The sequence below is a fragment of the Saccostrea cucullata genome, unplaced genomic scaffold (assembly GCF_032062105.1).
Source record: "Saccostrea cucullata isolate Sc308-1 unplaced genomic scaffold, CSIRO_AGI_Scuc_v1 ctg3720, whole genome shotgun sequence".
In the NCBI taxonomy this organism is placed as follows: Eukaryota; Metazoa; Mollusca; class Bivalvia; order Ostreida; family Ostreidae; genus Saccostrea; species Saccostrea cuccullata.
In genome coordinates, this window is record NW_026932529.1 from 24,875 (window position 1) to 51,952 (window position 27,078).

The 27,078-nt window shown below is 32.7% G+C and overlaps 2 protein-coding genes across 4 annotated transcripts in view; one reads left to right on the forward strand and one right to left on the reverse strand.

The window, feature by feature from the left end:
• The window catches only part of LOC134235343 (endothelin-converting enzyme homolog), a 34,882-nt gene extending 21,480 nt beyond the window's left edge, over window positions 1-13,402 (forward strand). For 2 of the 3 annotated variants that reach the window (XM_062717474.1, XM_062717473.1), the window contains exons 2-21: window positions 3,543-3,603; window positions 5,023-5,212; window positions 6,487-6,699; window positions 7,188-7,444; window positions 7,787-7,957; window positions 8,312-8,431; window positions 8,994-9,080; window positions 9,361-9,509; window positions 9,615-9,712; window positions 9,889-10,007; window positions 10,416-10,514; window positions 10,660-10,737; window positions 10,831-10,931; window positions 11,127-11,237; window positions 11,324-11,391; window positions 11,870-11,994; window positions 12,288-12,353; window positions 12,453-12,548; window positions 12,642-12,718; window positions 12,938-13,402. In XM_062717474.1, the coding sequence (XP_062573458.1) occupies window positions 3,543-3,603; window positions 5,023-5,212; window positions 6,487-6,699; window positions 7,188-7,444; window positions 7,787-7,957; window positions 8,312-8,431; window positions 8,994-9,080; window positions 9,361-9,509; window positions 9,615-9,712; window positions 9,889-10,007; window positions 10,416-10,514; window positions 10,660-10,737; window positions 10,831-10,931; window positions 11,127-11,237; window positions 11,324-11,391; window positions 11,870-11,994; window positions 12,288-12,353; window positions 12,453-12,548; window positions 12,642-12,718; window positions 12,938-13,037 (2,386 nt within the window). In that variant the 3' untranslated portion in view covers window positions 13,038-13,402. Of the gene's footprint in view, window positions 1-3,542; window positions 3,604-3,726; window positions 4,398-5,022; window positions 5,213-6,486; window positions 6,700-7,187; window positions 7,445-7,786; window positions 7,958-8,311; window positions 8,432-8,993; window positions 9,081-9,360; window positions 9,510-9,614; window positions 9,713-9,888; window positions 10,008-10,415; window positions 10,515-10,659; window positions 10,738-10,830; window positions 10,932-11,126; window positions 11,238-11,323; window positions 11,392-11,869; window positions 11,995-12,287; window positions 12,354-12,452; window positions 12,549-12,641; window positions 12,719-12,937 lie in introns of those variants that run through there. The other variant, XM_062717475.1, reaches the window with a different exon arrangement.
• A 4,017-nt stretch (window positions 13,403-17,419) lies between these two features.
• Window positions 17,420-20,844, reverse strand: LOC134235345 (uncharacterized). The gene is made up of 7 exons (XM_062717477.1): window positions 20,825-20,844; window positions 20,553-20,727; window positions 20,201-20,237; window positions 19,897-20,066; window positions 19,387-19,523; window positions 18,947-19,139; window positions 17,420-17,545 (listed from the first exon to the last, which is right to left on the reverse strand). The coding sequence occupies exons 2-7, from the start codon at window positions 20,725-20,727 to the stop codon at window positions 17,469-17,471; spliced, it is 789 nt and encodes a 262-aa protein (XP_062573461.1). The 5' UTR covers window positions 20,825-20,844; the 3' UTR covers window positions 17,420-17,468.
• Window positions 20,845-27,078: the final 6,234 nt, after the last annotated feature.

Consider the following 27,078-nt stretch of genomic DNA (forward strand, 5'->3'; position numbering starts at 1 on the left):
GAGGTTTCCGTGGTTCGGGATACCTTATGGAATCGGAGCGTAGGGGGTTTCCTTGTCACGGAAACTTGGCGGAATAACCTAGCATCCGCTACGGAAACCACTGGGAAACATGATGTAAACTTGAGGTTTCCATGTGGTTTCCATAAAGTTTCCCATGATGGGAAACCACTTTTTTCACCCAGTGTCAATCATGCCGACAATATAGACGCGGCTACCGACAATTTTTCAAATAAATTTCTCTCCTGTGTTAGACAATCTTTCTGTGAAAAAACAATTACTATTCGTCCACGAGATAAACCTTGGATGGACTCCATTCTGCGTAGAACTCTAAGACTTAGAAATAGATTACGAAACAAAGCGTTACGAACGAAGAAAGATTCGGATTGGGCTGAATTTAAAAAAGTTCGGAACACGTTCAATAACATGAAAAAATATGCTATAGCTAATTACTATGATAATATAGAAATGCACCTAGTAGACGCAAACAAAAACAATAACAAATTATATTGGAAACTAATGAAGGACGCATTTAATGTTAAATCATCCAATGATATCCCTCCATTACAAATTACTACAGATAATGGGAAAAATAGCTTAGCCTTTTCTGATCATGATAAAATTGAAGCACTCAACAGTTATTTTTCATCCATCTCCTGTATTGATGATAAAAACCATAGTCTACCACAAATCTACTCTTCATGTAGTGATAATCTAAGTAATATTATAATTGATGAACAAGAGGTAGTTGACATTATTTCAGTACTTCCTGTTAATAAAGCCACTGGTCCCGATTGCATCAGTCACAAAATGCTTAAAAATACTGTTTCTACTGTTTCAAAACCATTGACTATGTTATTCAATAAATCACTGTCAGAGAATGCTTTCCCGTCCATGTGGAAAGTAGCTCATGTATTACCTCTCTTTAAAAAGGATGATCCGTCTTTAGTGTCTAACTATAGGCCTGTGTCGTTGTTAAGCTGCGTTAGCAAAATTATGGAGAGAATCATTTTCAAACACGTGTATAATTATTTTCATTTTAACAATCTATTTTATCGATATCAAGCAGGTTTTTTACCTGGTCACTCTACAGTGTTCCAACTTCTAGAAACTTATCATAGTATTGTACAAAGTATAGATGAAGGCAAATCGTGTTGTATGGTTTTTTGCGATCTATCAAAAGCATTCGACAGAGTATGGCACAAGGGTCTTCTTTTCAAATTACAAACGTATGGAATATCTGGTGATCTTTTACTGTGGTTTACAAGTTACTTAAGAAATAGATCACAAAAAGTTATGTATAAAGATCTGCTATCATCCAACCTCAATATATATGCAGGTGTGCCTCAAGGCTCAGTTCTAGGTCCTCTTTTATTTTTGATATATATTAATGATGTTGCTGAAAATATGCTTACAATGTGTAGATTATTTGCTGATGACAATTCACTGCAACATGCATCATATAATGTACTAGATATAGAATACAGGTTAAACCATGATCTTGATGTTTTAGATAAATGGTCGAGTAAATGGCTTTTAAGATTTAATCCAGCAAAAACAAAGGTTGTATTTTTTTCTTTGAAACATAAACCTGTTTTACCTAACTTGTATTTTCAAGGCAATGCACTGGAGTTTGTATCGGCGCATCGCCATTTGGGTATATTGTTGTCACAAAATCTGAGCTGGTCTGAATATATAGATAGTATTGTTAATAATGCTTATAGGAAACTGGGGTTATTAAAAAAATTGAAATTTTCAATCGGTAGGAAAAACCTTTCTCTATTGTATACAACATTTGTAAGACCTACACTTGAATATGCTTCAATTGTCTGGGATGGTTGCTCTTTATCTGATGTAGAAAAACTAGAAAAAGTACAATTAATGGCTGCTAGAATAGTTACTGGTCTTCCGATATTAGCTTCAAGAGAATCACTCTATTTTGAAACAGGATGGGTACCTTTGAAAAATCGTCGTTACCAATCTAAAATGATTACAATGTTCAAAATTAATTATTGTGATGTACCGGAATATATACAAGATATAGTACCAAAGAAACGAGAACACACATCAAGATACAATACACGAAATAAAGATCAATTAACTATCCCAAGAGGCAGGTTAGAAATATTTAACAAATCGTTTGTACCTGATGCTGTTAAAAAATGGAATTTATTGAATACAGATACAAGGGAAGCCATCTCAGTCAATTCTTTTCGTAAGATTATAAGTGATAATAATCCTAAAGCACCATCATATTTTTTGTTTGGTAAACGTATTACTAACATTATTCATACTAAATTAAGGCACAACTGTGTATTGAACCAAGACTTATTTAAACGTAATATTATTGATAATCCTTATTGCTCTTGTGGCAAACAGGAAGATGCTTATCATTTTTTCTTTGTTTGTAAAAAATACCTTAATGCTCGAAGTAATCTTTTTGACTATCTTTTTCGACTTGATGTAGACATCATAAATGTACACCTACTGCTATGGGGCAACGAAAATCTTTCAATTGAAGTAAACATTGGCATTTTTGCCGCTGTTCACAAATTTATAAATGAATCTTGTAGATTTAACTAGATATATTATTGACTCTTATTTGTACAAGTTTTTTTTTCTACTTTTTGCATGACTATGTGTTTATGTTAAGGAGAAGAACTAGTAAGTTGTTAGAACTTGTTTCTTATCCTTTTGCTTGTCAATAAAATATGTTCAAAACAAAACACTGTTCGTTATATTTGTACCCTTTTCATCACGTATAGTATATAAATGAAATACAGATATTCGATTACTACATTTTTGTTTCTTTCGCACAGATGGCCCCTCTTAATTCAATACGAATGCCAATATTACACCGTTATTAAAGAAGAAATCCAAATCAGTTATCCTTAATGCCCTATTGGTAATTTGAATCTTGGTCCGACGGAAGCTTGAAGCCTCGTGTTGGAATGAAATAAAGTTGTCTTCTCGGCAGCGAAAGCATGCAGTAATTAATTGGTGATTACCAAGCTCTCGCACAACAGCAAATTCATTTCACTCTATTGAAATTGAACTGCACGATAAACATACGTTTAATTAAAGTATGGATTTCTATGACTATTTTTACTAATTGAAAGTGTTGAAGCATTTAATTTGGTCGAAATCTTTCGATTTTACACCATTTCCTTTTCAAGAAACATTTCAGTCAATATGTGCATATTATTATAGTTATGTAATTTTCTGCCGAGATTATCGGACATACTTTACAAATTGATCAATTTGTTTTATTACCATTTATTATGGACAAACAGTAGGTATCACGTTTTCATTTTGTCGGCAATCATACTCGGTGACCTCGCTAAGTAACGCGATGTTTAGTAACTTATTGGGCTTCCATTAATACGCTTTTTGTTGAAACCCGATTTCTCTGTTAATAAAATAGGAACGGCTTCATTATTAAACATCAAAGAAGAAACAATAATATTTCCAAGAGAATTTACAGTTACATGGCATCAAATATTACTTTTTGATTGTTTTTGCAAAATGAGTTCTTGTCTTTTCAGGAGCAATGGCGTCACGGAATCCAATGAGCTTCTATCTCAAGGTCACACTGAACACATCATGGTAAGGCATTATCATTGCGTAGATCAACATGTAGACGGAACTAGAAAACCAAGAATACAGCAGCTAGTAGATTTATATGTATACTGTACATAATACCGGTGCGGATTATTTTTCCTTAGTTTACTTCTACATGTATTACACAACTTGATTTTGAAAATATGGCATGGGAGAGAGACGTCGAATACTTGGCTATTTGGATGGCCATCTCCAAATATGATAAAAACAAATTGCAAATGAATACATTTTGTTCAAGTGTGGACAAATCATAAAAATAATGGAGAGCTTTATTGAATTTCTCCTGGTGATGAAAAAATTTCCTCCTCTTCAAGTGGTTAATAATCCAAGAAGAATGATCGCAGAGAGTAATCGGTTAATTGAGTCCGAGGAAATATATTGCAGCGGAATCATCAGAATTTTTTCTTGATCAATTTGGATTACCGGATGTAAAAAGGGAAAAAAATCAGATAAGTAATTAGAGAAAACTAAGAGGTTATGAACGATATAAAACACCGGGTTATAGCTGGCAACAAGAGGTGTCAATCAAATCAAGTCGGACTGTACGGTCTCTCAGGGCTACTCCATCATGTCAGTCCCGTTAGCAGCCGGAGTGTCGGATATTGAACAGCCATTTCGTGTTCTATATAATGTCCAGATGTATAATCCTTGGCTATCAACACATGGATTCTTAACAGGAATACTTCTAATTGCTTTTTGAAATCTGATTATTTTCTCTTATCTTCAAGTGGTGTCTTACACGGATTATGATGGTTTCTTATGTTTTCATTGATAACAAGGTATACTTCAGCATTTGTCTGTGAAGTTGTTTTTGATGCATAATTTATGCCTCATATAGCTTGTCGATTTACTACAGTAAAATAACTGATGTTTGTCCATTTTGTCCATATTGTAAAAATCAAGTTAAGAACACCAGTTTTGGATATACGAGTGCTGTTTATGCTTAGCATTAGGCATGTACGCATAGGGATTTACCCTGGCCTATATATTGTCTCTTTTTCAACTATAGTTTTTCTGCGAGAAAAACTATAGTTGTATGACATAGGTTTGTACATGTAACTATGCCAAATTTACTCTCATAAATGAAGTTTTGCGGATTTGATGCATAGTATATTAAATGCTGCCTCTGACCTATATTTTACACCTCTTTAATTCAGATTAAAAAGTCTTTTATTTGTCCCCACTAAAAGTGACAAAAATGCCAGATATTTTACAAGTGATGCACTCAATGTTCGTTTAGTTATACATGTAGAACATCATTCGTGTTTTGAGTGTCCTTGCTAGTGGAAACTTTGTCCAGTTGGGACAGATTTAAGACTCATTAAGTCTGATTTCGACATTTTTGTAAAATTGGTCAAAGATATATGCAACTTACTATGATTGAGATTCACCAATGTCTTTCAGATAAAGGAGTTCGATCGTGTGGATTCTGAAGACGACATTTTGGGAGAATACCGAGAGGAATGTAAAATCGAAGCCGGATGTTTACGGAAAAGAACCGGGTTGGAGAAATGTTGCGGTGGTTTCATCATAGTCCTCCTTATTGTAACTCTTGCCTTAATTATTGCGTTAGCACAACGAAAATCTGGACCAGGTAAGCCAAAAATGCAACCGCCCTTATATAGGCCTACAACGCTCACATTATTTTAAACCATATTTTATTTGAAATTCATTCACTCGGGAACCAGATCTGTTTTATTCTTTGAAATATATACATGAAAGTTGTAGTTTAAAAAAAAATCAATTTGTGATTAGACAATTTAGAAAATCCCTTTCATTTTCCTAATTGATTATGTTGACTAATCTCATTAGGGTGTTTTCCTGTTCCATGGGCATGACATAAAGCGCTTTGATAACCCTGCTTTGATTTAGTTTTGCTATCTACAAAGCTTTATAGATATTTAACCAGTAACCACAAGAGATAGAAAAAAGATCATACCTCTAATATTTGTTGTGAGACTAATTGATCGCTTTAAAAAAAAACGGCTGTGTGGGTATAAATAATTAATGTGTTTATTTCATAGAGGGTTTCTATGTTACAAGTATATATATACAGTATATAATAACTCCTCTTCCAGGCTATATTAAATAATCAATTTAAAACTGTTCTTATAAATATAACATGCTTAATCAACATTGATTTAATCACGCTATGGTTTTTTCGATTTTTGCTATAGACTGATATTTGTGTCCTAAAGGTTCGAACACATTCTATTGTTTAAATGTTAAAACGAAAGGGTCGGACACAGTTTCTTGAAATTATTAAATGGAACGTCATTGATGTGAACACATTTCAATAAAATAGTGATTGATATATGTATTTTAAAAGAACACTGCATTGAAATTTTAAAAGCATTTAACGAAAATTTAATTTTACTAGAACGTTATAGTGTACACTTACATCAACCATTTTGCTACATTATGTATTTTGTTTTTTTTATAAGATACACTGTTATTCTATACATAACGACACACATGCATTAAAAAAGTAATGAAACTGACTGCCAAACTAGGAGTATTTTAGACTTTATGTTGTTATCTAGCAATAAAAATATCTTTATAGAAATATGACCGTTGAATTCATATGCATGTTTATGCACTTATGAAATTGCACGCAAGGTGTGACTAGCAGCATTCACCATTTAATCAATATAAGTTATTAAAAAAAAATCTGCGTATGATTATGAATGAAGGGGACAGTATTTTGTAAGTGAATTAAAAAGAAAATTTTAAAAGTGTCCATTTTATAAAATTTTCAGACCTTTTCCTTCCTTACAACTGTTGACCACTTTCACCATTTTGTGTTCCCTGCATTAGCTTTCTTTAACTAAGACATGGTTTTATATATGTACTCCGTACATCTTTCAGACCCTCGATTTGTATGTGAAACCAAAGAATGTATACTAGCAGCGGGTTCTATACTGAAGTCGATGGACCAGTCCGTAAATCCGTGTACCGACTTTTACAAGTATGCGTGTGGAGGGTGGGAACGGGACACGCCCATCCCTCCCGGCTACTCCATGTGGGACCGGATACAGGAACTGTCATATATCAATCTCCATCACCTCAAAGGCATTCTGGGTAATTATAATGTACAATGCACACTGCGACTGTCGCAGATTATCGTTTCTAGTTAGAGTGAGTGTGAGTCATAAACATCAAATTGTAGGAAATCAGTAAAAAGGAAGAACACGGAAATTGGCTTAACAAATGCCTGAATACATATAGCTGTCTGTACTGTAATAAACGTACTTTAAGATAGATAAATTAATGGTGACTTTTACTTTAAATTTTGAAGGACAGTTTTGGCTTTTACATCTTATTTGATTATACACTACCTTAGCATAACTTCAGAGGCGAACTTTCTTTTTTTCATTTCAGAAGTGTAAATTTCTTCTTCTAGTTATCAATAATTTAAATTTGCGCTATTAGATTTTTTTCTCTATAAATATCGATTCTTTTTAAAAGTACAAGGAGTTACTTTTCCTGAAACAAAAATAGTGTTTTCTATATTAAAAAAGATGGAACATACTTGCCGACATTTTAATAAAATGAACTTTTTTCACCAGAAAAACAGGGTAGTTCTGTAAAATATGATTCCGGAAAGAAAACCAAACAGTTTTACAAGAGTTGTATGTCGGAGAGCCGACAGAAGCGATCTCAGACGTTAGCGGACTTCACGGACCTCATCAGAAATGTGTCATCGGACGGCGACTTTAACCTTGCCGTGATGCTAGAGAAGATCCATCTGCTGGACGCCTGGCCCCTCTTCACAGTGTCCGTCGGCCCCAATGAAGTGTCTTCCGAGAATGTCAATGTCGTCAAAGTAAGCGATTCCTTAATATTTAGGTGAATCTGTAGATTCCTTATTTTACGCGGGTCCTCAATATCGCGAAATGACTATACTTGACGCGTGAAATTTCGCTCAAGAATTTGAATGCAAGTAAGCTGTTCATCAGTACAAATGTAAAAGCGAATGATTTTTATTTTGCGAATGGTGCTTGTTTCGAAATTATGCGATTATAAATGCCTCGAGTTTATTGAGGTGTTTCTCGCGAAATTACATGCGATTATAAATACCTTGATCTACATAAAGAGTTCTGAACAAAATTGAAAAGTTACAATTTTTAAGAAGAAAGTGAAGCATTTTTTGTAATTATCTTTTTAGATAGATTATGGTTATACCCAGTATCCATTCCAAAGCTTTCCAAAACCGTCCGAATCTCCCGCGACAGTGAATACTGCGCCTCAAAATAACAACGAAACCTCCCCTCCTCCGCCGACGTACCAGCGTTTGCAGAAAGGCACTCCGACCTACCTTAGCTGGGATCTCAATGAGGTATCTATGATTTCCTTGAGTGGCTTAACATTCTAGATTAATGATTATCATGACATTCTGCTGTTTGATATATATTTTTAATCAAATTTGAATATTTCCACTGTGTATTTTGTTTAAAATCACACGAAAAATGAATTAATATCAATCCAGCTTACGTAATTTTGTCTAAACTTTCATCAGAGCGGAAGGCACTTGATCACCTTTTTATTGTTATTGAAGTTTTAATGTACACCTGCGTTCGTTGCAACAAACCGTTATTAATTGCGGGAATGCGAAAATGAGAAAACCATGCAGTACATGAAAGCCAAATTGCTTTAGGTAAAATGTTTCTGACATTTTGAAATGCTTGTACAGATAGTGAAAAATTACATGAGAGAAACAAAAAGGATTCTAAAAGTGGTGTTCAACAAGACGGAAGAGGAAGCGGAATCTCTATCTCAGAATCTGCTGGCACTGGAGAAATACATCGGATGGGTAAGAATTCCGAATATCTCTACTGCCGGCCGGTATTTCAAAACTCGGTCTGATAAGAGTCTACTAAAGTATGTTTATAATTCAATTTGTTGGTATTTTTCGACTTAAAACTGACAATTACATTAATATTACTGATGGTATTGCGATATAAGGGGTGTTAAGAAAGTTCGTACTATGATGAAATAATTTCAAAAATTTCAAAGTAGTACTACGCTTAATTAAAGGGATGCATTTTCAATTCTGACAAAATCACAAGAGCGTGCTTTCGACTTTTAGCATTTCATTTGTAGCCGGAAGTTATAGGATTTTTCTTCCACATGAAAACATATATAACATCTTTTAAATACAGGAATTACAGAAATGCTGGTGATTTTGAACTTGAAAATATAGGATTTATTGTTTTTTCATAGCTTATCTTTGCAGCAATGAATTAAAATACTTACCACTCATAATTGAGAAACATTAATTTCTAAATTGAGATAAAAATTAATATAGTTGTCTTGCAAAGAAATATCTATTTTTGATTGTATATAAACCACGAATCGCCATTTGTTTGTCGTAGACACGTGACAGTGAAGAGCACAGCCACAATAGATCAGCTACATTCACCCTGACGAAAATCAAAGACCTTCAGCAGAAATGTCCCATGGTTCGTAAAGATTTTTTAAATTTAGATGTTTGGTCTTTTTAACGCCATAATCATAATTTAATTTACTAATGGTACATAGAAAAAAGATGATACTAGTAATACTTGCAATTTTATACGCACTATCACCAGGGACCTATATACTTAATATATAGGTCCCTGCTATCACTGAGGAAATGGGAAAAAATATTTGTTAGAATTCACAAAGGGTATTTAATTTTTATTTAAGTGAGCTAGGGCCGTGAAGATCAGCTCATGAAATAAAACTTTTCCTGTTTTCCAGCTAACATGGGACCTGTATTTGTTGAGAATTCTCTATAAATCTCAAGTAACTATCAACGTTGACACAGAAGTAGTGGTGCTACATGAATCAGGGCTGATTAAGCTGTGCTCCTTGGTGGACTCCTACATCAAAGACGCCAGCAAAACCAAGTAACTCTCTCTCTCTCTCTCTCTCTCTCTCTCTCTCTCTCATTAATGTGTAATTTAGACTCACAGAATTTTTGAATAATTTTTTTCTTCTGTATTTTCTTGTAGTGTGTTAAAGCATTATTTGATGGTGCACTTAGTGAGATCTTTTGTGCCGTATTTTGACGTCAGCACTTTCAATGATGACGATGCTGATATCGAAGAAGGTTCTTATTTATATACCAACTCAGAAAAAATACACTCTATATTTTATAATAGAATACTCTAGAATTTTTCATTTACAATTAAAAATAATTCATTTAGACATACAATGTAGCAGACAGAAAGATCCTGTGTGTCATTTAGGGAAAGATAACATTATTGGACTGCATTTAATTTACAGAAATAGAAAATGAAGGGGAGCACTGGAGAAGATGTGCCTTCTACACAAATAAAGCATTTGGTTTTGTGACAGGTGCAATGTATGTGAATGAAACGCAACAAGCAGTGTCAGTTCAAAAGGTTAGGGCACACATATACTCTTAAAAAGACACACACAAAGAGAGAGGAAGAAGAAGAGAGATTTTCCTGCAAAACTATTTGCAGGGGCTTGAAAAAATAGTCTACATGTATATGAAAACACTCTGAAATGTTGCCTGGTATAACCCTAGCTTTTCGTTTAAAAAAGTGCCCTGTGATAAAAGAAAAATCAAGAATGAAATCAAGTATGATAGGATAATGCCAAAAGCATTATTGTACCTGATAATAAGTCCACAAGAACTTGAACAAACTCCCCATTCCAATCCCATTTCACTTCAGTGATAATCGCTTAAGATGGTTGTACAGATTATAAAATTAAATTTTCCGAGGATCTGGTGATGAATGGTCTTGATTACAAGTAAATCATCCTTTTTTCATTTTTTTATTCAGCTACAAACTCTAGTAAGAGATATAAAGATAGCATTCCGAGACTATCTCTTGGACAAAATCTGGATGGACACAAGTACGAGGAGTCACGCAGAGGAAAAAGTGAGTAAAAGGAAATGCATAACTTCAGATCTGTTAGGGCACGGGGGTTGTTACTACTTTGTTCAATTCAGTTTCTCAACTATTGGACAAAGGAGTGGATATAAGGGTTACCCATCAGTTTGTCCATATGTTTCCTATGTTTCAGATAACTGAAATGTTAGAGAAGATTAGTTATCCAGATGAAATCCTGAAATCGCATTTCCTCGATCAATACTACAAGGAGGTTGGTATTGAACTTCAGTGTAGATTGAAAATTTCTTTGAATTTTCAAAAGATAGGATTAATAGTCTATAAATGATGAAATCTTTTTTATTAGTTTGAGGTAAGCGATGATTGGTTCAAGAATATAAAGAATATGAAGACGTTTCATGTCACAAAGAGCGTGGAGATGTATCATAAAGTTGTAGATCGACACAGGTATATACAACCTTCTGCACTTCCAGTTCTTTGATTCTACGGTTTATCAAGCATTTGCTTGCGCTTGAGAAATAAATGTTCAAAGTTATGAAAAGATTAAAAGAATATCAAATGAACTAATATTTTGCTTCTGTGTGTTTAAGTTATTCTACAGCGTTTAACTTTTCTATATCTTTTCCTGTTACAATCTTACAGCTGGATGCAGACACCAGTAACGGTAGAAGCCGACTACTCACCCCAAAGAAACGACATTATGTTTCCTATCGCCATGTTTCATCTTCCGTTCTATTCTCCAAATGGACCCCAGTAAGACAAGATAGTCTTTTATATGTTTTTAATTACCCTTGATCTTATGCTTGGAAGATTTAATTATTATTTTTTTTCTTTTTTAGAGCTCTTAATTTTGGAGCGATGGGCTCCATCATTGGACATGAAATAACACATGCGTTTGATATCACAGGTAATTTATTTTGAATTCATTATATATTATCAATCAGAATTGGTTATGCATAGAAGTGTGCATGAAAGAATGGTTTTATATCCGTTGTAGCCCTTAGCGCTGAAAACTGCTTTTATTACATGTTCATACATCAATCTGTTCATTCAGGCATGTTGACTTGTCATTGCCACGTTGAAGTTTAAGAAAATTCTAGTTCTCTTGAATAAATGTTGTTAAAACGACATAACCGTTTAAACAACCTAGAAAAATTGAATTGAGAATTTCTTTTTAAATAAATTAACATGAATGGAGAGGCATTTTCTTCCATGACCGTCAAATATAAATTGTTAAAAGAGAATGATGCATTTTTCATGAGTCGAAGGTTAATTTGTTTGCTTCCATTGACGTTCGGAAAATCAGACCCTAATTTTTAAAAAAACTTGGAATTGGTGGAATGAACCCTCTAGAGTAATTAATAGGTCACTGTGCCTCGTTTTAGGACGTCAGTATGACAGTAAGGGGAAGCTGAAGGAATGGTGGGAGCCGTACACGGCCTCTCTGTTTGAAAAGACCACGGGGTGTATGAGAGAACAGTATGACGGATTCAAGCTTGACGGACTACAGGTCAGTAATATAGAGTATACATTATTGTCATTTTGACAGAGTAAAATGCTATGAACAATATCAATCTGAGACGGTAAATATCACTATGGGATATCTAAATCATACATGTCAAAATTGTGATCCAGGCAGATATACTAGTAATCGTTGCCAACTTGAGAATATTTTCTTATATGTTTACTCTTTAAGTTATATCGAATGTATGATTACTTCCATTTTGTAAAAAAAAAAAAATAAAAAAATTACGAAAGGCAGAAAGAGATTATAAATATTCCAATATGTATTTTTAAATGTAGATAAATGGCGAGAAAACACTGGACGAAAACATAGCCGATAATGGAGGATTACGCGCTGCTTACATAGTAAGATGTCTCTACACATTACTGTTCATAAATATATTTGATTTCAATCTGTCATCAAACACCATATGACATATTTTTACATCTTTTGTGTCTTTTAAGGCATTTCAAATTTGGGAAAATGAAAATGGAATAACGCCGAATCTTCCAGGTGTGAATTTGACAGATAAACAACTGTTTTACGTTAGTTACGCTCAGGTAACTATATGTTTCTCTTGTCGGTGATATTCTTAAACGTTCTGGATTTTAAAATGCTATAACATCTACAAAATATATATTTTATATATACAGATGTTCTGTACTAAGTGGAAACGTTCGGGTTTACGGAATTATCTATTAAGTGATGACCATTCCCCAGGGCCATTACGGTAATAGGAAACTTTGATTTTTTCCTTCTTTAATTTTATTTTAATTAAAATTTTTTTTTTTTAAAATAACCACAAATTTTCAAAATCAGAAGAAAACTTATTTGATTTAGAATTTTAGGTTGTATAGCCCATAAATATCAGAGTAAAATCGAGTTCAAAAAATTTACAAGAAATAGTGATCTAAAGCGTAACTTGATTATTTTTTGTTCATCCCATTAGTGTGAAGGGCACCTTGCAGAATTCAAATACTTTTGGAAAAGTGTTTGACTGTCCTTTCATATCAGAATATAGTCCACAAACTAAATGTGAGGTTTGGTGATAGTTGCGAGTGTATCGACACATTCCATGTATGGTTTGTCAAAAATGGCATCGTGTGGATTGCAGTTCCGGGTTTTCAGGTGGAGGAAACAAAAAAGGCAGCGTTTTGCTTTGGTTCAGTAAAATCTACGCTGGCTTATTTAGTACCGACCAGAAATGCATGTATTTCAAAAATAGTATAAGCTTGCACTTTATTTTACCACACATTGCACTCAAGTTTAATTATATTTTTTTCAGAATTTTAAAGCACAATTATGAATAGATTAGAATAGTGTTTTACATTTATTGTGAGACAAGTGTTTATAAATCACTTGTTCTTTTTGTGTATGTATAATTTTCCATAATTTAGTATAGAACATCAATAAACCCAGAGGGCTTTCGGTAAGTCTGCGATGTCTTTCATGCTTTTTTCATGTATGTTGAAGAAAAAGGGACTTTAGGTGGGGTAGTGCTGAGTTAACTTTTCTTAAGTTGCCACTAAATTCTCTCAGGGCTAACTTGTATACTATAATAGATTGAAAATATCTTCATAATGCGATCTCTTGTCTCTTCGTGAAATGTAACCTTTTAAAATTTGACCTTTCAATAATTGTCCCAAAGGTATATATAACGCTATCTGTGATTAAACCTGTATCTACATTGGCATTTGCTTAAATCAAAAGATTTTTGAAAGCGATTATTGTTTTGGTTTTTTTTAATATTGAATTTTTATTGCTTTATTTTCGCACATATATGGCGTAGCTTGCTGTGTGGTCAACATTGGGTTTTTAAAGATAAGCATTTATTTTGTTATTTTACGGACTTTTTTCTTTATCTGTTTTATATTATTTTGAAGTTATAAAACAGTAACACTTGTTTTCAGTTATTTTATGCCGTTTTCCCCATGACGTCACGTGCATTCCATTTCATATTTTTCTACTATGGCATTTGTTTCCAATTACAGCATTGAACAGTTTGAAGTTAGTTAAATTGTTATTTATTATCTTAATATATATATATGTTTAATTTTCTATACATTGTAGCGTGGCTATTTTGAATGCAATGATTGTTAGTTAGTTTTTTTCAAAGTTCAACTTTATTGTCAACTTTGCCAGTCATGGTTTTATTTCTTGATGAAGATAATTTTGAAAGTCATATATGGCATATTTTTGATAAGTTCAAAAAAGATCTTTCTATTTGGTTTGTTACTTAATATAACAATAGGCCTTTCCTCGAAATTACACAGTTGAAATCAATGTCGTTTCATAAATATCAGAGATTTTAAAAAAAATAACATATGCGTAATATTTTAATCGTATGCACAAGTCGGTAGAACACAAATTATCATTTATTTGGCTTAGGTTGTCTGTGAGTGTCAAATGAATGAAAATTTGAAAGAAAGGATGAGAAAAGATAGGTTTTGCGTGTATGAAAATAGGCTAGAGAGAATGATGAGGATATGCTAACAATGACAATGAGATAAAAATAATCTTTCCATAACTTCAAATGCTTTATTGCATCACACACTAAATAGAAAATGTTGACAACGGAAACATTGCATTAAGGATTTCTGCTATGCTGTATGCTGATTTGTCAATCGTCTTCAATGTCCGGTACAAGCAAGAGTTTGAATGGGCATCCATGACTTGTAAGGATATGTTATGTTATTTAATTGTTATTAATTGTTGTTAATTGTTGTAAATATCAGAAGTACGGTCTGTGTTCCTATATATGTTGAAGCTTATTTTTATAGAAGTATTCATAGAGTAATGTTTACATATAGATATAGTATGTTGCGTCTTTTTCTATTGAAGAAATGGATAATGTTTCCTATGCAAGAGTTTTCTTGAGAAAATAAATACTTAAAGATCATGAAATGTGTTTTATTTTTAAAATTATATAATGTAAAAATGGAAATATTGACAAATGCCATATACTCCTCGTATTTGCATTTGTCAATATACAATAATTATACCACAAGTGCATTAAAATTTACACAGACTCACCCTAACAAGAATTTACCTTAGTTAAAATATATACGAGTATTTACTAAAGTTAACTACATTGAATACTTTAATCTAAATCTTTTTTGACGATTAATAAGAGCCTTGATATTTCTCTTTTATAACATACCAATAATGTAATATTTTGATAAAATATGTAAAATTACGAGAACAACTTAATTTTCATATTAAAAATTACTTGTGGGAAGTTAAAAAAAAATGGAATACATCTATCTGAAATTCATAGTATACTATAGTGAAAACTTTTATTTATCATAGGGCTTTTGCGAGAAGCACTGACTTTTACAGTTAACGGTTTCAGTTTACTTTGACATTTAAACCTGTATCGTATAATGAGGTACAGAATCGATAACAGACAAGAAACCTTTCCAGTGGTCATATGTATGGTTTTCGGGACATTAACATGTTAAGGCTGGAAGTTGAGGGTAGGATGATTGTCGTTTTCTTCAAAAGCAAGTTATTTGTGCTTTGACATAACCCGTTATTTTCGTACATTCTGTACATTGTCCTCGTGTAAAAGTAAGCCGTCAACTGTGAAGTCAGCGCTACACGCAAAAGTCCATAGTTTAATATGATAAATTATAGTTAACTATAATACAGTAGTTAACTTAGTACTTTTTTGTTTTCAAAATATCAATATCAAAAATTTATCGACCTTTCCACTTCTTAACATCGCCATTTTTAACACAACATGCATCTGCATGAATTTAAAAAGAGTTAAATACGAAGCTTTTTTACATGTATTACACTGTACATCTCAGACCATATACCAAAGTCTTTGTGAAGTACTCAGGAACACTGGCTCCCTGTAGGAGCTAATAATTGTAAAATTGTGGTTGTAACGCGTCATTTGATGGATAAAAATTAGATTTTCTTTGAATAATTTGTGTTGCCAACTGTCAATTGAATGATGTTACTTTATTTTTTTAAATCTGTCCACTTTTGTAAGGAATTATAAGGAATGAATTTAATACATGTAGCTACCAAAGTTATATCAAGATAACCTGGTTGGAACAGTTTATGCGTTTTATAAACCGCGAGGCGTTCGAAACCAGGTTGGCAATATAACTTTGGAACCTATAAATTCATTCCTTAAATACGAAATATGGAGATAACGAACATGGAGATAAATATGAAAAACGTCAGTCAGCGCTTAACGAATGGTATGATGTATACGCTGACAAGGTCAATCTACTGTGTATAAAAGTGGCGGAGGTTGACTTCAAACAACGCTGAATTGATATCCTTGGTTAATCACAACATTTGTTCTTAGCTTGCCACATTTTAGAAATTCTTTTAAAAACATGATCTTAATTGCTGATCGAATCAACTTAAAGACATAAACTTCATATTCAGGTGATAAGGGTTTATACCTGCGTCAGTGAGAGAAGTTGAGAATAAAATGTTTAAAGTCATCAGGTTATCATATAGTTCTGTTGTAAGGTTGTAATTGTCATCTCTTTCTGTCAAAATATTAGTATTCAAATATATACAATACAGAAGTGTCAGGCTATTGGTATCTTTTTTCAAGCTCACTGGATATATTAAATCGACATATATGAATGGGAGGCACTATTGTTAGTTGATAATACGTTGTCGATATATCTCAATGTCGAGTTAAAAGCAACGGCAAGGGTTATTTTCGTCTCATGTAGAAAATGTTAAATAAATTATGTTTCATATGAAGACAAATAGAGGTTTGCTAATAACTAGACGCCACTGGTTGGAAACCTTTTAAGTTACTCTCTGACAACCGAAAAAACTTTTTTGGTTGAAAATTTAAAAACAAACTGCACAGCAACATGTTGTTGCTTTTTATTCATTTACGCAACTCATTTAATAGACCCAATGTAACTTCCGTCAGCCATACCATTTTTGCAAGAAATTTAGACTTACTGCAAATATCGGAAAACGATGTCTATAACTCAATTGTATCTCTTGGCACTACAAAATGTGATCACAAAATTGTCATCATCAACACTCACGTGTATTTGGCTTTTTATCACTTCCCCTACGTGACACCATACATTTCATGGTTGAGTAATTTTGACCAGCGATTTTAGTGCACAGTAACCAAAATACACATCTGACCAATTTTCATAATTTTCGGCCACATAGTTAAATATTTTTCGCTATTATGCTATTTTGCGTTTCTTTTTCCTTTCAGTATATATAGAAGTATTTTTTTTTTTTTTTATAAATTTAAATGTTTCGAAAAAAATTGTCTATGTACATTTGTAAGGAATACAAGATCTGGACTTCAAATTGAAACATGGTAGAATTCAAGAATGGAACCTTTTTAAAATGAAGAATGTTATTTGCGTTATCTGCGTAAATGCCTTTGTTAAAAAAGTGAAAAACAGATCAATTTGGTTCGTTAAAAAATATTTAATGTATTAATAATATTTCATTACACAGTAATCTGACGTCTATTTTGTGCCTGCGGGATGCAGCAGTGTATCCACAAGTTGTGATCCAGCTCCGGTCAGACCGCTGTGGAGTTGATCTGTGCAATAGAGATACCGAAAATGGCATGCAATGTAAATACATGTATATAGTAAAATATCTGACTCAAGTTCATCTGTGGACCCTTCTGGCTCACATGTACAAAATATACCAAGTTGAGTGTCCCGAGGAACGCATCATTAAAGATTGAAATGAAGATCTAAAGATCGTAAGCGATTTGTTCTACTTGCATTTAACATTTTTTCATTTCATACATGTAATAGGAAGATTCTGAACCGTAATCAAGCTAAAAAACATAAATCGGGAGAAGAGCAATCACGGACCAAAGATCCCATATTTATTTAGCATTACGGTATCTGAAGTATTATGACCAAAGTTTAAAATTGAAACTGTAAAGCTACACTTCTTCAGCTAACTCTGCGTATTATTTTATTTTGAGTTAGGGGTATACTCGTTATTGAATCAATAAAGGAATGAAAAGGAATATTTTAAATTGACAAAATGTCGATATATGTAGATACTGAATTGAAGACAAGAGACTTTTTTTCCTGAATTCCAAAAACTACATAGATATTGTCAGATGTTGTTTTAAAAATAAGCATCTAAATGCATTTGCTATTATCTTCGGAGTACTTGTGTGTACGTTCAGAATATTATTATACAAAATAATTTTGCTAATGACCGATGACAAGGTAAATAATTTTACGAACATGTATACGAGTTGTATAAAGTGTTAACAATTTTTACATTTTGAAGTTATTGATTTTGATTAATTTTGTGTTTTTCAAATTTTCTATGAGTTCCTTAGAGGATTTTTTAGTATTCCGGTCTAATTCAAACCAGAATGTATTGGCTCATAGATATTTGTTATTTAGTCTAGACTAACCATGCTGACGTTTTACGGATTTACCGTTAGTAAGACCATGACAAAGAGCACAAGGCGAGTGTGACCGGTCCAAAGGGGATTTTTACTCCCTCATGGTATCTGATCACATTTGGTCTGTGTTTTTTCTGCTCCTGATTTGTTTTTGATTGATGGTTTTCTTTAATTACTGTTTGTTTTCTCAACATTTCGTCTCAAATGTCAAAAAGGTCAACAGTTGCAAGGTCAGTCATCATGGTACATCAAAAAGTACCCAGCAATATTTGTGCTAAATATCAAATCTACACTTTTTACAGGTATCAAGATAGTTTGTGAAAGATGAACAGACAGACGAGAGGTAAATTTGATCTGCAGGTGACGTTTTGCTTTGTAGCGACACAAAAATGAGATGAGCAAAACGTATTGTTACATTTACAACACACTATAGTTGATGTACGAATTTATCAATAGTAAACGATGGTTACTATAAAATAAAGTAAATCAGCGATTAATCTTTTATACAAAATCTCTTACAATACACAAGCGAAAAACACATTTAAATAGCTATTCATATTTTACCGAGGGCACCTGATCCAGTTTGATGGGCACCTTGGAGTGTCTCCTGACCGGTAGCCAGTAGTTGAGCTGCGGTCTCCTTCAGACTGGATAGCTGTGATCCCACGCCAGAAGTAGCTCCAGAGAGGTGCTGGGTCAGCTGGGTCAAAAGGTTACTTCCGCCTCCGTGCAGAAGGTCAGCAACACCACCAAATGTCTTTAAGAAGCAAACACGATTTGATTTTAATTTTTGTGTTTAAAATACTTCACCATAGGAAAATTGCCTTATTTTATACTTGAAAGTGTTCGTTGTAATTAATTGTAATTATGATTAATTACAAAATTTTAAATGTTTTCTTGCTTACGATTGTTGCCACTGATAATGCTGCTAGCACATTTTTTTCCAATTTGTTTTTCCCCTTTCTTTTAAACAACAAAAACCAATTTTTAAAGTTTCTGGTCACCTGTTTGAGATTGTCGACAGTGTTCTGGAAAGCAGTGGCAAAGCCGTCCAGAAGCCCCCTCTTTCTGGAGTGACGGATCTCGCTCATCTTCTGGTGGAACTCTGCCACAATCTTATCCAGAACAGCGTTGTACTGGCCTTGAAATTAATACATTTCCAGTTAAGGTACGCAAACTTGAACGTTATTCAACTACGGAAGTGATATCTTTAAAAAATTGTGCTTTAGGGTAGATAAAATACATGTAGGTATCAAGTACAAGTAAAATTATGAAATTGCTCATTCTTCATTTTGATTTATCAATATATATCTTTCCTACACCACACATGTAGCAGAGTAAGTTACAATTTTAAAAAATATGCGTGCATAAACATAATTCAATCATTATCGTTTCAGTAAGGGAATCTTCCATTGCATAAATAAATGGAATGATGATAAGCGAAGACCCTTCACAAAAAGCAGAAAAGGGTGATCCAGCTAGACTTGAAAAAGTATTTTTTTTTTTAACTGTACCCTTGAGTTTAGCGATGTTATCCAGGAACTCTGGAGCGTTGTGTTCAAGGTAACTGAGATCCTTAATTTTGTCGTACACTGCCTGTAACTGGCCGCCATAACTGTGGAAAATCTGACGAACTTTTTCTGATTCCTGTTTCAAAAGCTCCAAGGCTTGGTTCATCTCGTCACTTGAAGAGAAAAGAAATATTTTGATTATTATTATCTATAAAGAGCATAGAATTCAATATGTAAGACCCTGCAGGATATAGAGTATATCAATCATTTCAATGATTTGTAGAAGATAAAGATAAGTTAAACTTACGCGGTTTCTCTCTTTCCAAACAAAGAGGACAAGAGTGCTAAAAGATAATTTTAAAAAATGAAGATGTACACTTTAATAGTAAATATTTAAAAGGAAATGTTTTAAACTTTTAAATTTCTGAACTTTAAAATTTTTATCTTTGTAAAAATTATATCCTTTAACTTTTTATCTCAAGATAGATTTATCTTTTCATGTAATTAAAGTTAACTTTCAAATCTTCCTCATAGTCCTTAATCAGTGAAAAAAAGTTTATATGATTTTAAATTCCTTTGTATTTTTATTCTTTTTTGTCAACAACTATGCTATTGTGTGCTTCAATTCTGTGATTGTATTACTGCAATTGTCTGTTTACCAGTTCCAGCGGCGCTGACAGCAGACGACACCAAGGTTTTGACGCCATCAGTACTCAGCGTGTCCAAAGCAGAGTGCAGGGCATTGTCTCCAAAATGTTTGAGGTCATCAAGGAAGTTACCCTGGACACCACTGAGCAGGAAACACAAACACAACACTCCGAGGTATTTGAACATCTACAGGTTTAAAATTACCAAGAGAAATAGGTCTGCGTATGAATTTCATTTATTGTTTTAGAATTCAAATCAAATATGCACATTACTCCGAACCTACCTTGTTTGATTTCTGTGTAGAAATGACCGAGAACAGAAAATACCGTCTGTTAGTATCTCATGGGTCATAGACGTGACGCAATCTTAAGATAAGCAAGCCAACATTGTGCAGTCATTGTATGCATGATTGTAGTTTTATACGTTAATATATATATTGCGTGTATATGTTAGTGTTTTACTTACATAATAATTATATAAAAAATATTCTAAGTCAAAAGAAATAAAAATGCGCATTATTCTTCTTTATTAAATTAGCCAAAACTTTCCTCTCAATCTAAAGTTTATACCAATATTCTTTATGGTTCCTAAAACGCATTGCTGGAAATTTTGTTTGAACAGAATAATAAATATATTTTAATTTTTTTTTAAACTAAAGTGTCCTTATTGTGCAGAAATATTATTAATTGCAAAGTTATTATAACATCTTAATATATATAACAAAATGTAACGACATATATATGATATAACAATTTTTATTCATTAACGACCAACCTATCAGGAAGTGACCTGAGATAAGTCCTAGATGTCGAAGGTTGCTCGGTCCAATATTGATACACTTTCTGACTGCGAACATTAACTTCGGTTTTTCTAGAGAGATTGTCTAAGATTTACTACGATATGTGTACATAACTCTCAAGTAGATTATCTGTACAGTTGGATTTCTTATGACAAATTATTTTGAAATAAAGCCGTGCGTAAAATTCTCGCCACCACTACTTTATTGAGTTCCAATTCTAAAAAATATTGAAGTGCTGCACTTTAAGGTCATACGCAACGTAGTTTGAACTTTATTGGGCTCCTCCCTGGAGCTGAAGAGTTCCACTAAATGGAGGACCTGTGTTCAATACTTTTAATGTCTATATATGGATTTGTACACCTCTTCTAAAACAAATTTTGATGGGAAAAAATCTGGAATTCATGTGTCGTAATTTTTGTATATTTTTCTTTTAATATTGCAAAAATTTTCATAATTTAATATCTTCTAAAAACCCCTGGTAAGGCATATTGATTTTTTGTCTATGAACATCTGATCATAATGGCACTATAATCTTAAAATAAGAATATCTCGAAAAATTATTAGTAGGTAAGGTACCTTGCCTATGTCCTTAAGTCCCACACAAGACTATAAGTATTGCCGAATAGAATTCAAATCTGCATCTATCTTTACCTGTAAGAAGTTTTTCAGATTTAAAAAAAAGACGCACGTTTAAATCTTTTAATTATATTTTGATTAATTTATATAGATGTATAGATACAAAGAACATGCAAATGAGATGAAGACATTTCATCTCAGATTATCACAATATATACATGCGTTTCAAATGAAACAATATTTTCCAAAGAATATTTAAGGAATCACTGTCTACAGTGATTCCTTATATTTCTATTTCATTGTGAAGTGTAATTGTAAATTTAGATTTACAGAATCTCTCCTTAAGTGTACGTACATTAATTCCGTTCCTTTTTGGCATTCAAATGGTCACCGATATAATATGTAGCATGGTGTCTTTTTCTTTCCATATTAATTTTTGCAATTTTTTCTCTGTTACAAATGTTTTTCAATATTTTCAAATGAAATCGACACTCTTTAAATCGCAAAATATACCAAATGGGATCAAGAACAAAGGCGACGACAAAACACGTCCCGGTTGAAATATCCAGAGTTTCTTTCAATTTGGCATCTTTAAGGAAAGGTTTAAAAACTGTGTAAATCAACCCAGGGGTATATGAAGCCAAAAACGTACCGGTTATGGCGGATATTTTCCTTAGTGTATTTGTGTGATTCCATGCTTTATTCTTGGCCTTCATTCTGGCCATGTTGACTTTGATATGATGCATGATTATCACAAAAGCAAAAAAATTGGACAAAAATATCAAAAATCGGACATAATCCACGAAAAGTGAGATCTCGAACGGCATTGCAAGACAGAAGTATTTCTCTTCAAGAGAGCAAGCTTGTAAGAAAAACAACACGGCACATAAAACCCAAGAAATAAAACAGAGTACTCTGACGTTGTTCACACTTATAAATCTTTTGTAAGTGTTGGTAAATTTAAGCACAAATAGTCTTTCGAAGTTGAAGTAAGTAATGGTTACCAGAGCAACAGTAGCAAACAAAAGAAAGAGACACTTTTTAATGTTCTTTCCAAAGGCAGAGTGAGTTAGTCCGTCCGGAAGTGACATCATGATACAGCTCATGATGTCCGCGACACAAAGATTCATGGAGAACGAGCGGATTTGGAAAGCCATCTGTTTGCTTCGAAATAAGGCGTATAATGCTGCCATATTTACAAATATCATCGGCACCCCGATACAAAATTTAAATAAATCCTCTGTTTCAAACGTGGTCATTTTATTACACATTTACCCACAGAATCACACAAGATCGCGGAACATAAAGTGGCGGTAGACTTCAGGGAAATGTACAGCTTATGTCGTTTTCATCAGTTAGAGTTAAAACATTTGATGATAGAAAATGAAATGGGCGGGTACTATTCGGCGCGGGCGGCTGAGAAAATGTGGAATTGAAATTCTAGATCAATTTCAATTTACCTCAAATACTCTCATACGCACAGTGTCAATGATTGATCGAGAAGAAGAACTAAAGTAAATGTTGAATAGTTTGACTTTTATATAAATCAGAGTTTTCTTATACCAATCATTTTTAAAGAAATGAAGAGAGGACGGCCATTTTAATTCTTAGGGCGCGTGAAGGGGTGGGGTGTTAAATCTTAGAAATAAGCAGCAACATTTTTTAACACTCCCTTTCCAATTCTTGTGAACAGTTTCACAGTGAGGAAAATATATATAAAAATCTTACAGAAAGAAATCTACAATCAACTTTAAGGTACTAGTACTCAGTGTATAATGAAGGGATTTTGAAGGATTTTAAATAGTTTTAAACTAGTTAAAACACATTGCTAAATAACGATTAAAGTGAAATGAACCAAATTCACAAGACTAATAACATGCATTTTGCACATTAAAAAATTGTGAAGAGTTATCTGCCCTTGATGAAAAGAAGAAAATTTTTCATTTCTCAAAATGTTTGCGGTAAATAATTCATTTTATTTCATAGTTTAATAAAGAGGGAGCTTATGCATATTTTCACCAAGCGGTTTGTTTGAAATTCAAATCACTTTTTACAGTATATTATAATAACATGCGCTGCCCATAGACTTCAATGTAAAATTCAAGTTGAAATTAATTGAACAATAATCAAAATTTTGTAAATTCCTTTGGTGGAGCATTTTTTTATTTGATAACATCTTCAAAATTCTACCATGATTAAAAATATCGGACCATTTATTAGGTACAAAATATGTTCGTTATACATTGAATATCTTAATTTATTCATAACATTCTTACCATACATCTAATTATATCTCAGTAGTCCCAACACAAGATCACTGTTATTTCAAAAAATATATGTTTGAAAAAAGGTTAAGTTTTTATTTCTGTGAACGTCCTTGTTGATTCTTTGACAGTCCTTACAAGAAGAAAATATTGTGTTTCCTTTATGAGTTCCTACCCCAATTAAATTTCTACTTTTTTCTCCTGATGCGCTGCGTATGGTTTTTTACAAACTTTTTATTTTGTGCAAGCGGAAATTAACAATTTTTACAAGCATCTAATTTCAAGATATGAGAATTGGGTAATGTTTATAAGGAACCAAGGGGGTGTAGTTTAATATTTGTAGAAAAATTATTTTTTTTTATCTGAGTACAAAAATAATCCAGGTTGACAAATTACTTGCATGTCATGTAATTTATTCCCAATTAGTGACTTAATGAGATTGTTTTATGTTTTGAATTATACGGAAGTCTATTCGAGTAAATTGAATGTGCAGGTACCATGTCAATTATCATTTGATATTAAAACGTCATGATGTCTGTGTTTAATCGCTTAACACATTCAGTTATGCATTCAAACTCATTGTGAAAAAATATAAAGCAGATTTCCAAGAATCATTTAAAACGTTTCAGATTTAAAATGAAACAAAAGTTTACAATCAGAGATTACAGAGCTCATGCACCTCCATTAATGCTGTTTATAAGGCAAAGTCCTTTATTAATCTAAAGGGTGTTAAGAAAGATCGTTCCACATTTTTCTTTTATTTTCAAAAAGAAATACGATGAGAAGATATTAACAATTGGTGATATTTCATGTTTACAGACTTCATTCTTGCTACTGATAAAGTTTTAACTGTCTTTTGTTGAATCAATAAGGGGAAGGCAGGTATTAAAACAGACGATGTCTGTTCAGAAAAATTACGGATGATACATATTTGTGACATATATTAATCACGCAGGTCAAAACATGCTTTCAAATACTATGCCAAAATTATCAAATCTTTGAAATATTTCAAAATGACAAACCTATTCTTTCGAAAAGTGATATATCGTTCTTATACCTATGCTGATCAGCTTGTCTGAAGCAAGATAAACTATGAAGAAACAAAAGTAAACTATCCTTTATTTTCACTCAAAATGACCAGCATTTCTATCATTCGGGTGCTTTAAAGATATATATTTTTTTTATATGGAAGAAAAATTCTTTAATTTTCTGCTAGAAATTATTTGCTATAAATCTAAAGCATACTCTTGTGATTTTGTCAGACTTGAAAATTCATCTCTTTAGTTAAGCACTACTTTGAAATTTTTGTAAATATTTCATCCCGGAACGAACTTTCTTAACACCCCTTATATATCTGGAAGTATATACATCCCAAGATGCAACATTTATGCAATTATAAAAATAGGGCTTGTAGTTACATGTACTTTAGAATGGATTTATCCGAAAACTTCAAAGTAGACACTCATCCACAAAATGCGATTCAAATCTAGCATCTGAACCAAGTGTGAGAGTGCTTACATGTATCCCTTGATGCATCATCCATGCAAATTTGGGTCAGATAGGCAAATACTAGTAATTTCTTAGTAATAATCCTGCACCAAAAACTTCAAACTAGTCACTCATCCAGAAAATGTAATTTGTAATTCAAATCTAGCATCTGAGTCAGTTTTGAAAGTGTCTATCCCTTGCATTTGATGCATCATCCAAGCTTTGGTTCAGATATGCATTATAGGTTCTTCGTAATAAACCTACACCCAAAAAACCTGGTCCATTATCTGGAAAATGTATGTCAGATCCAGCATCCGAAACAAGTCCATTATTGTGCATCCTTAGATATATCACCCATGGAAATTTGGTCAACATAGGGCTTAAAATGATCTGGAAATGAGACCTGCACCAAACACTTTAACCTGCTCCAAAAACATCAATCTAGTCATTCCTTTGCTAAAATTGCAGCATCTGACACCTTGCCTGGTACAATAGACACAAAAGTAGTATTTTACATGCGTCTCTGATTATTGTAGGACATGGAATAATTAAAAGAAAAATGCAACAAAAACGTGAACTTGGAACGCCGAAGGTATCATATTAGCTTCGCCATCTTTTTAGTTTAAGAGTGTTCCCTAACTAAAATTTTATGAAAAAATAGTGTGAACTTATTACTTTGTCTTTATGCAGTGTGTAATATGTATGTTTGTGGAACACACAAACACGTACATTTCCAAATTTTCTTCATCTTTGCATAAACGTAAACCTTATAATTTAATTTCAATTCATTGTATTCGCAGACCTCTGTGTCTAATTGTACCCGCCCAAATCGTTGTTTTGACAGCAACAGATGCAGTGACGTAAGCTGTATTTCCGATATTGCAAGTAATGTTCCGAGGTCTTATTGTCTTTCCATTTTTTTGTTAAAGATTGTGGATTTTTTTAGTTTTTAGCTGAAATCCTTCATTTATGAAATTCAGCTTCTTATATCTTAGTAGTCCAAACACAAGATTATTGTTACTACAGTAATTAAAATTATATTTTAAAAAATGACAATGTTTTTATTTTGTTAATCTCCTTACTCTTTCTTTTTGACAGTCCGTACAAAAAGAAGCTTTTTTAAAACAAGATTTTATTATGTATAAAAATAAAGGATTGGACAGCAGGCACTTTCTATATACTCGTAAGTCCTCTCAATGATACAAAGATCAAGGTCATACATGTAGTTACATAACATTGAAAAATATAAATATATACATGCACATATTCAATAGAAGTGTATACAAAAAAAAAATCAAGAAGAAAAATATTATAGATGAGCTGGTGATGTAATTTAAGTTTGCTTTCTAACATACAGTATATATGACTGACAATTATATTGATAAGTGTAGAAATTTGAAAAATTGATAA

Coding starts and splice junctions, on each gene's coding strand:
- LOC134235345 (XM_062717477.1), bottom strand. CDS start 20,727: ATGTTCAAATACCTCGGAGTGTTGTGTTTGTGTTTCCTGCTCAGTGGT. Junction 19,524..19,896: donor TAACATCGCTAAACTCAAGG/GTACAGTTAAAA, acceptor ATTAATTTCAAG/GCCAGTACAACGCTGTTCTG. Junction 19,140..19,386: donor CTGTCGACAATCTCAAACAG/GTGACCAGAAAC, acceptor TGCTTCTTAAAG/ACATTTGGTGGTGTTGCTGA.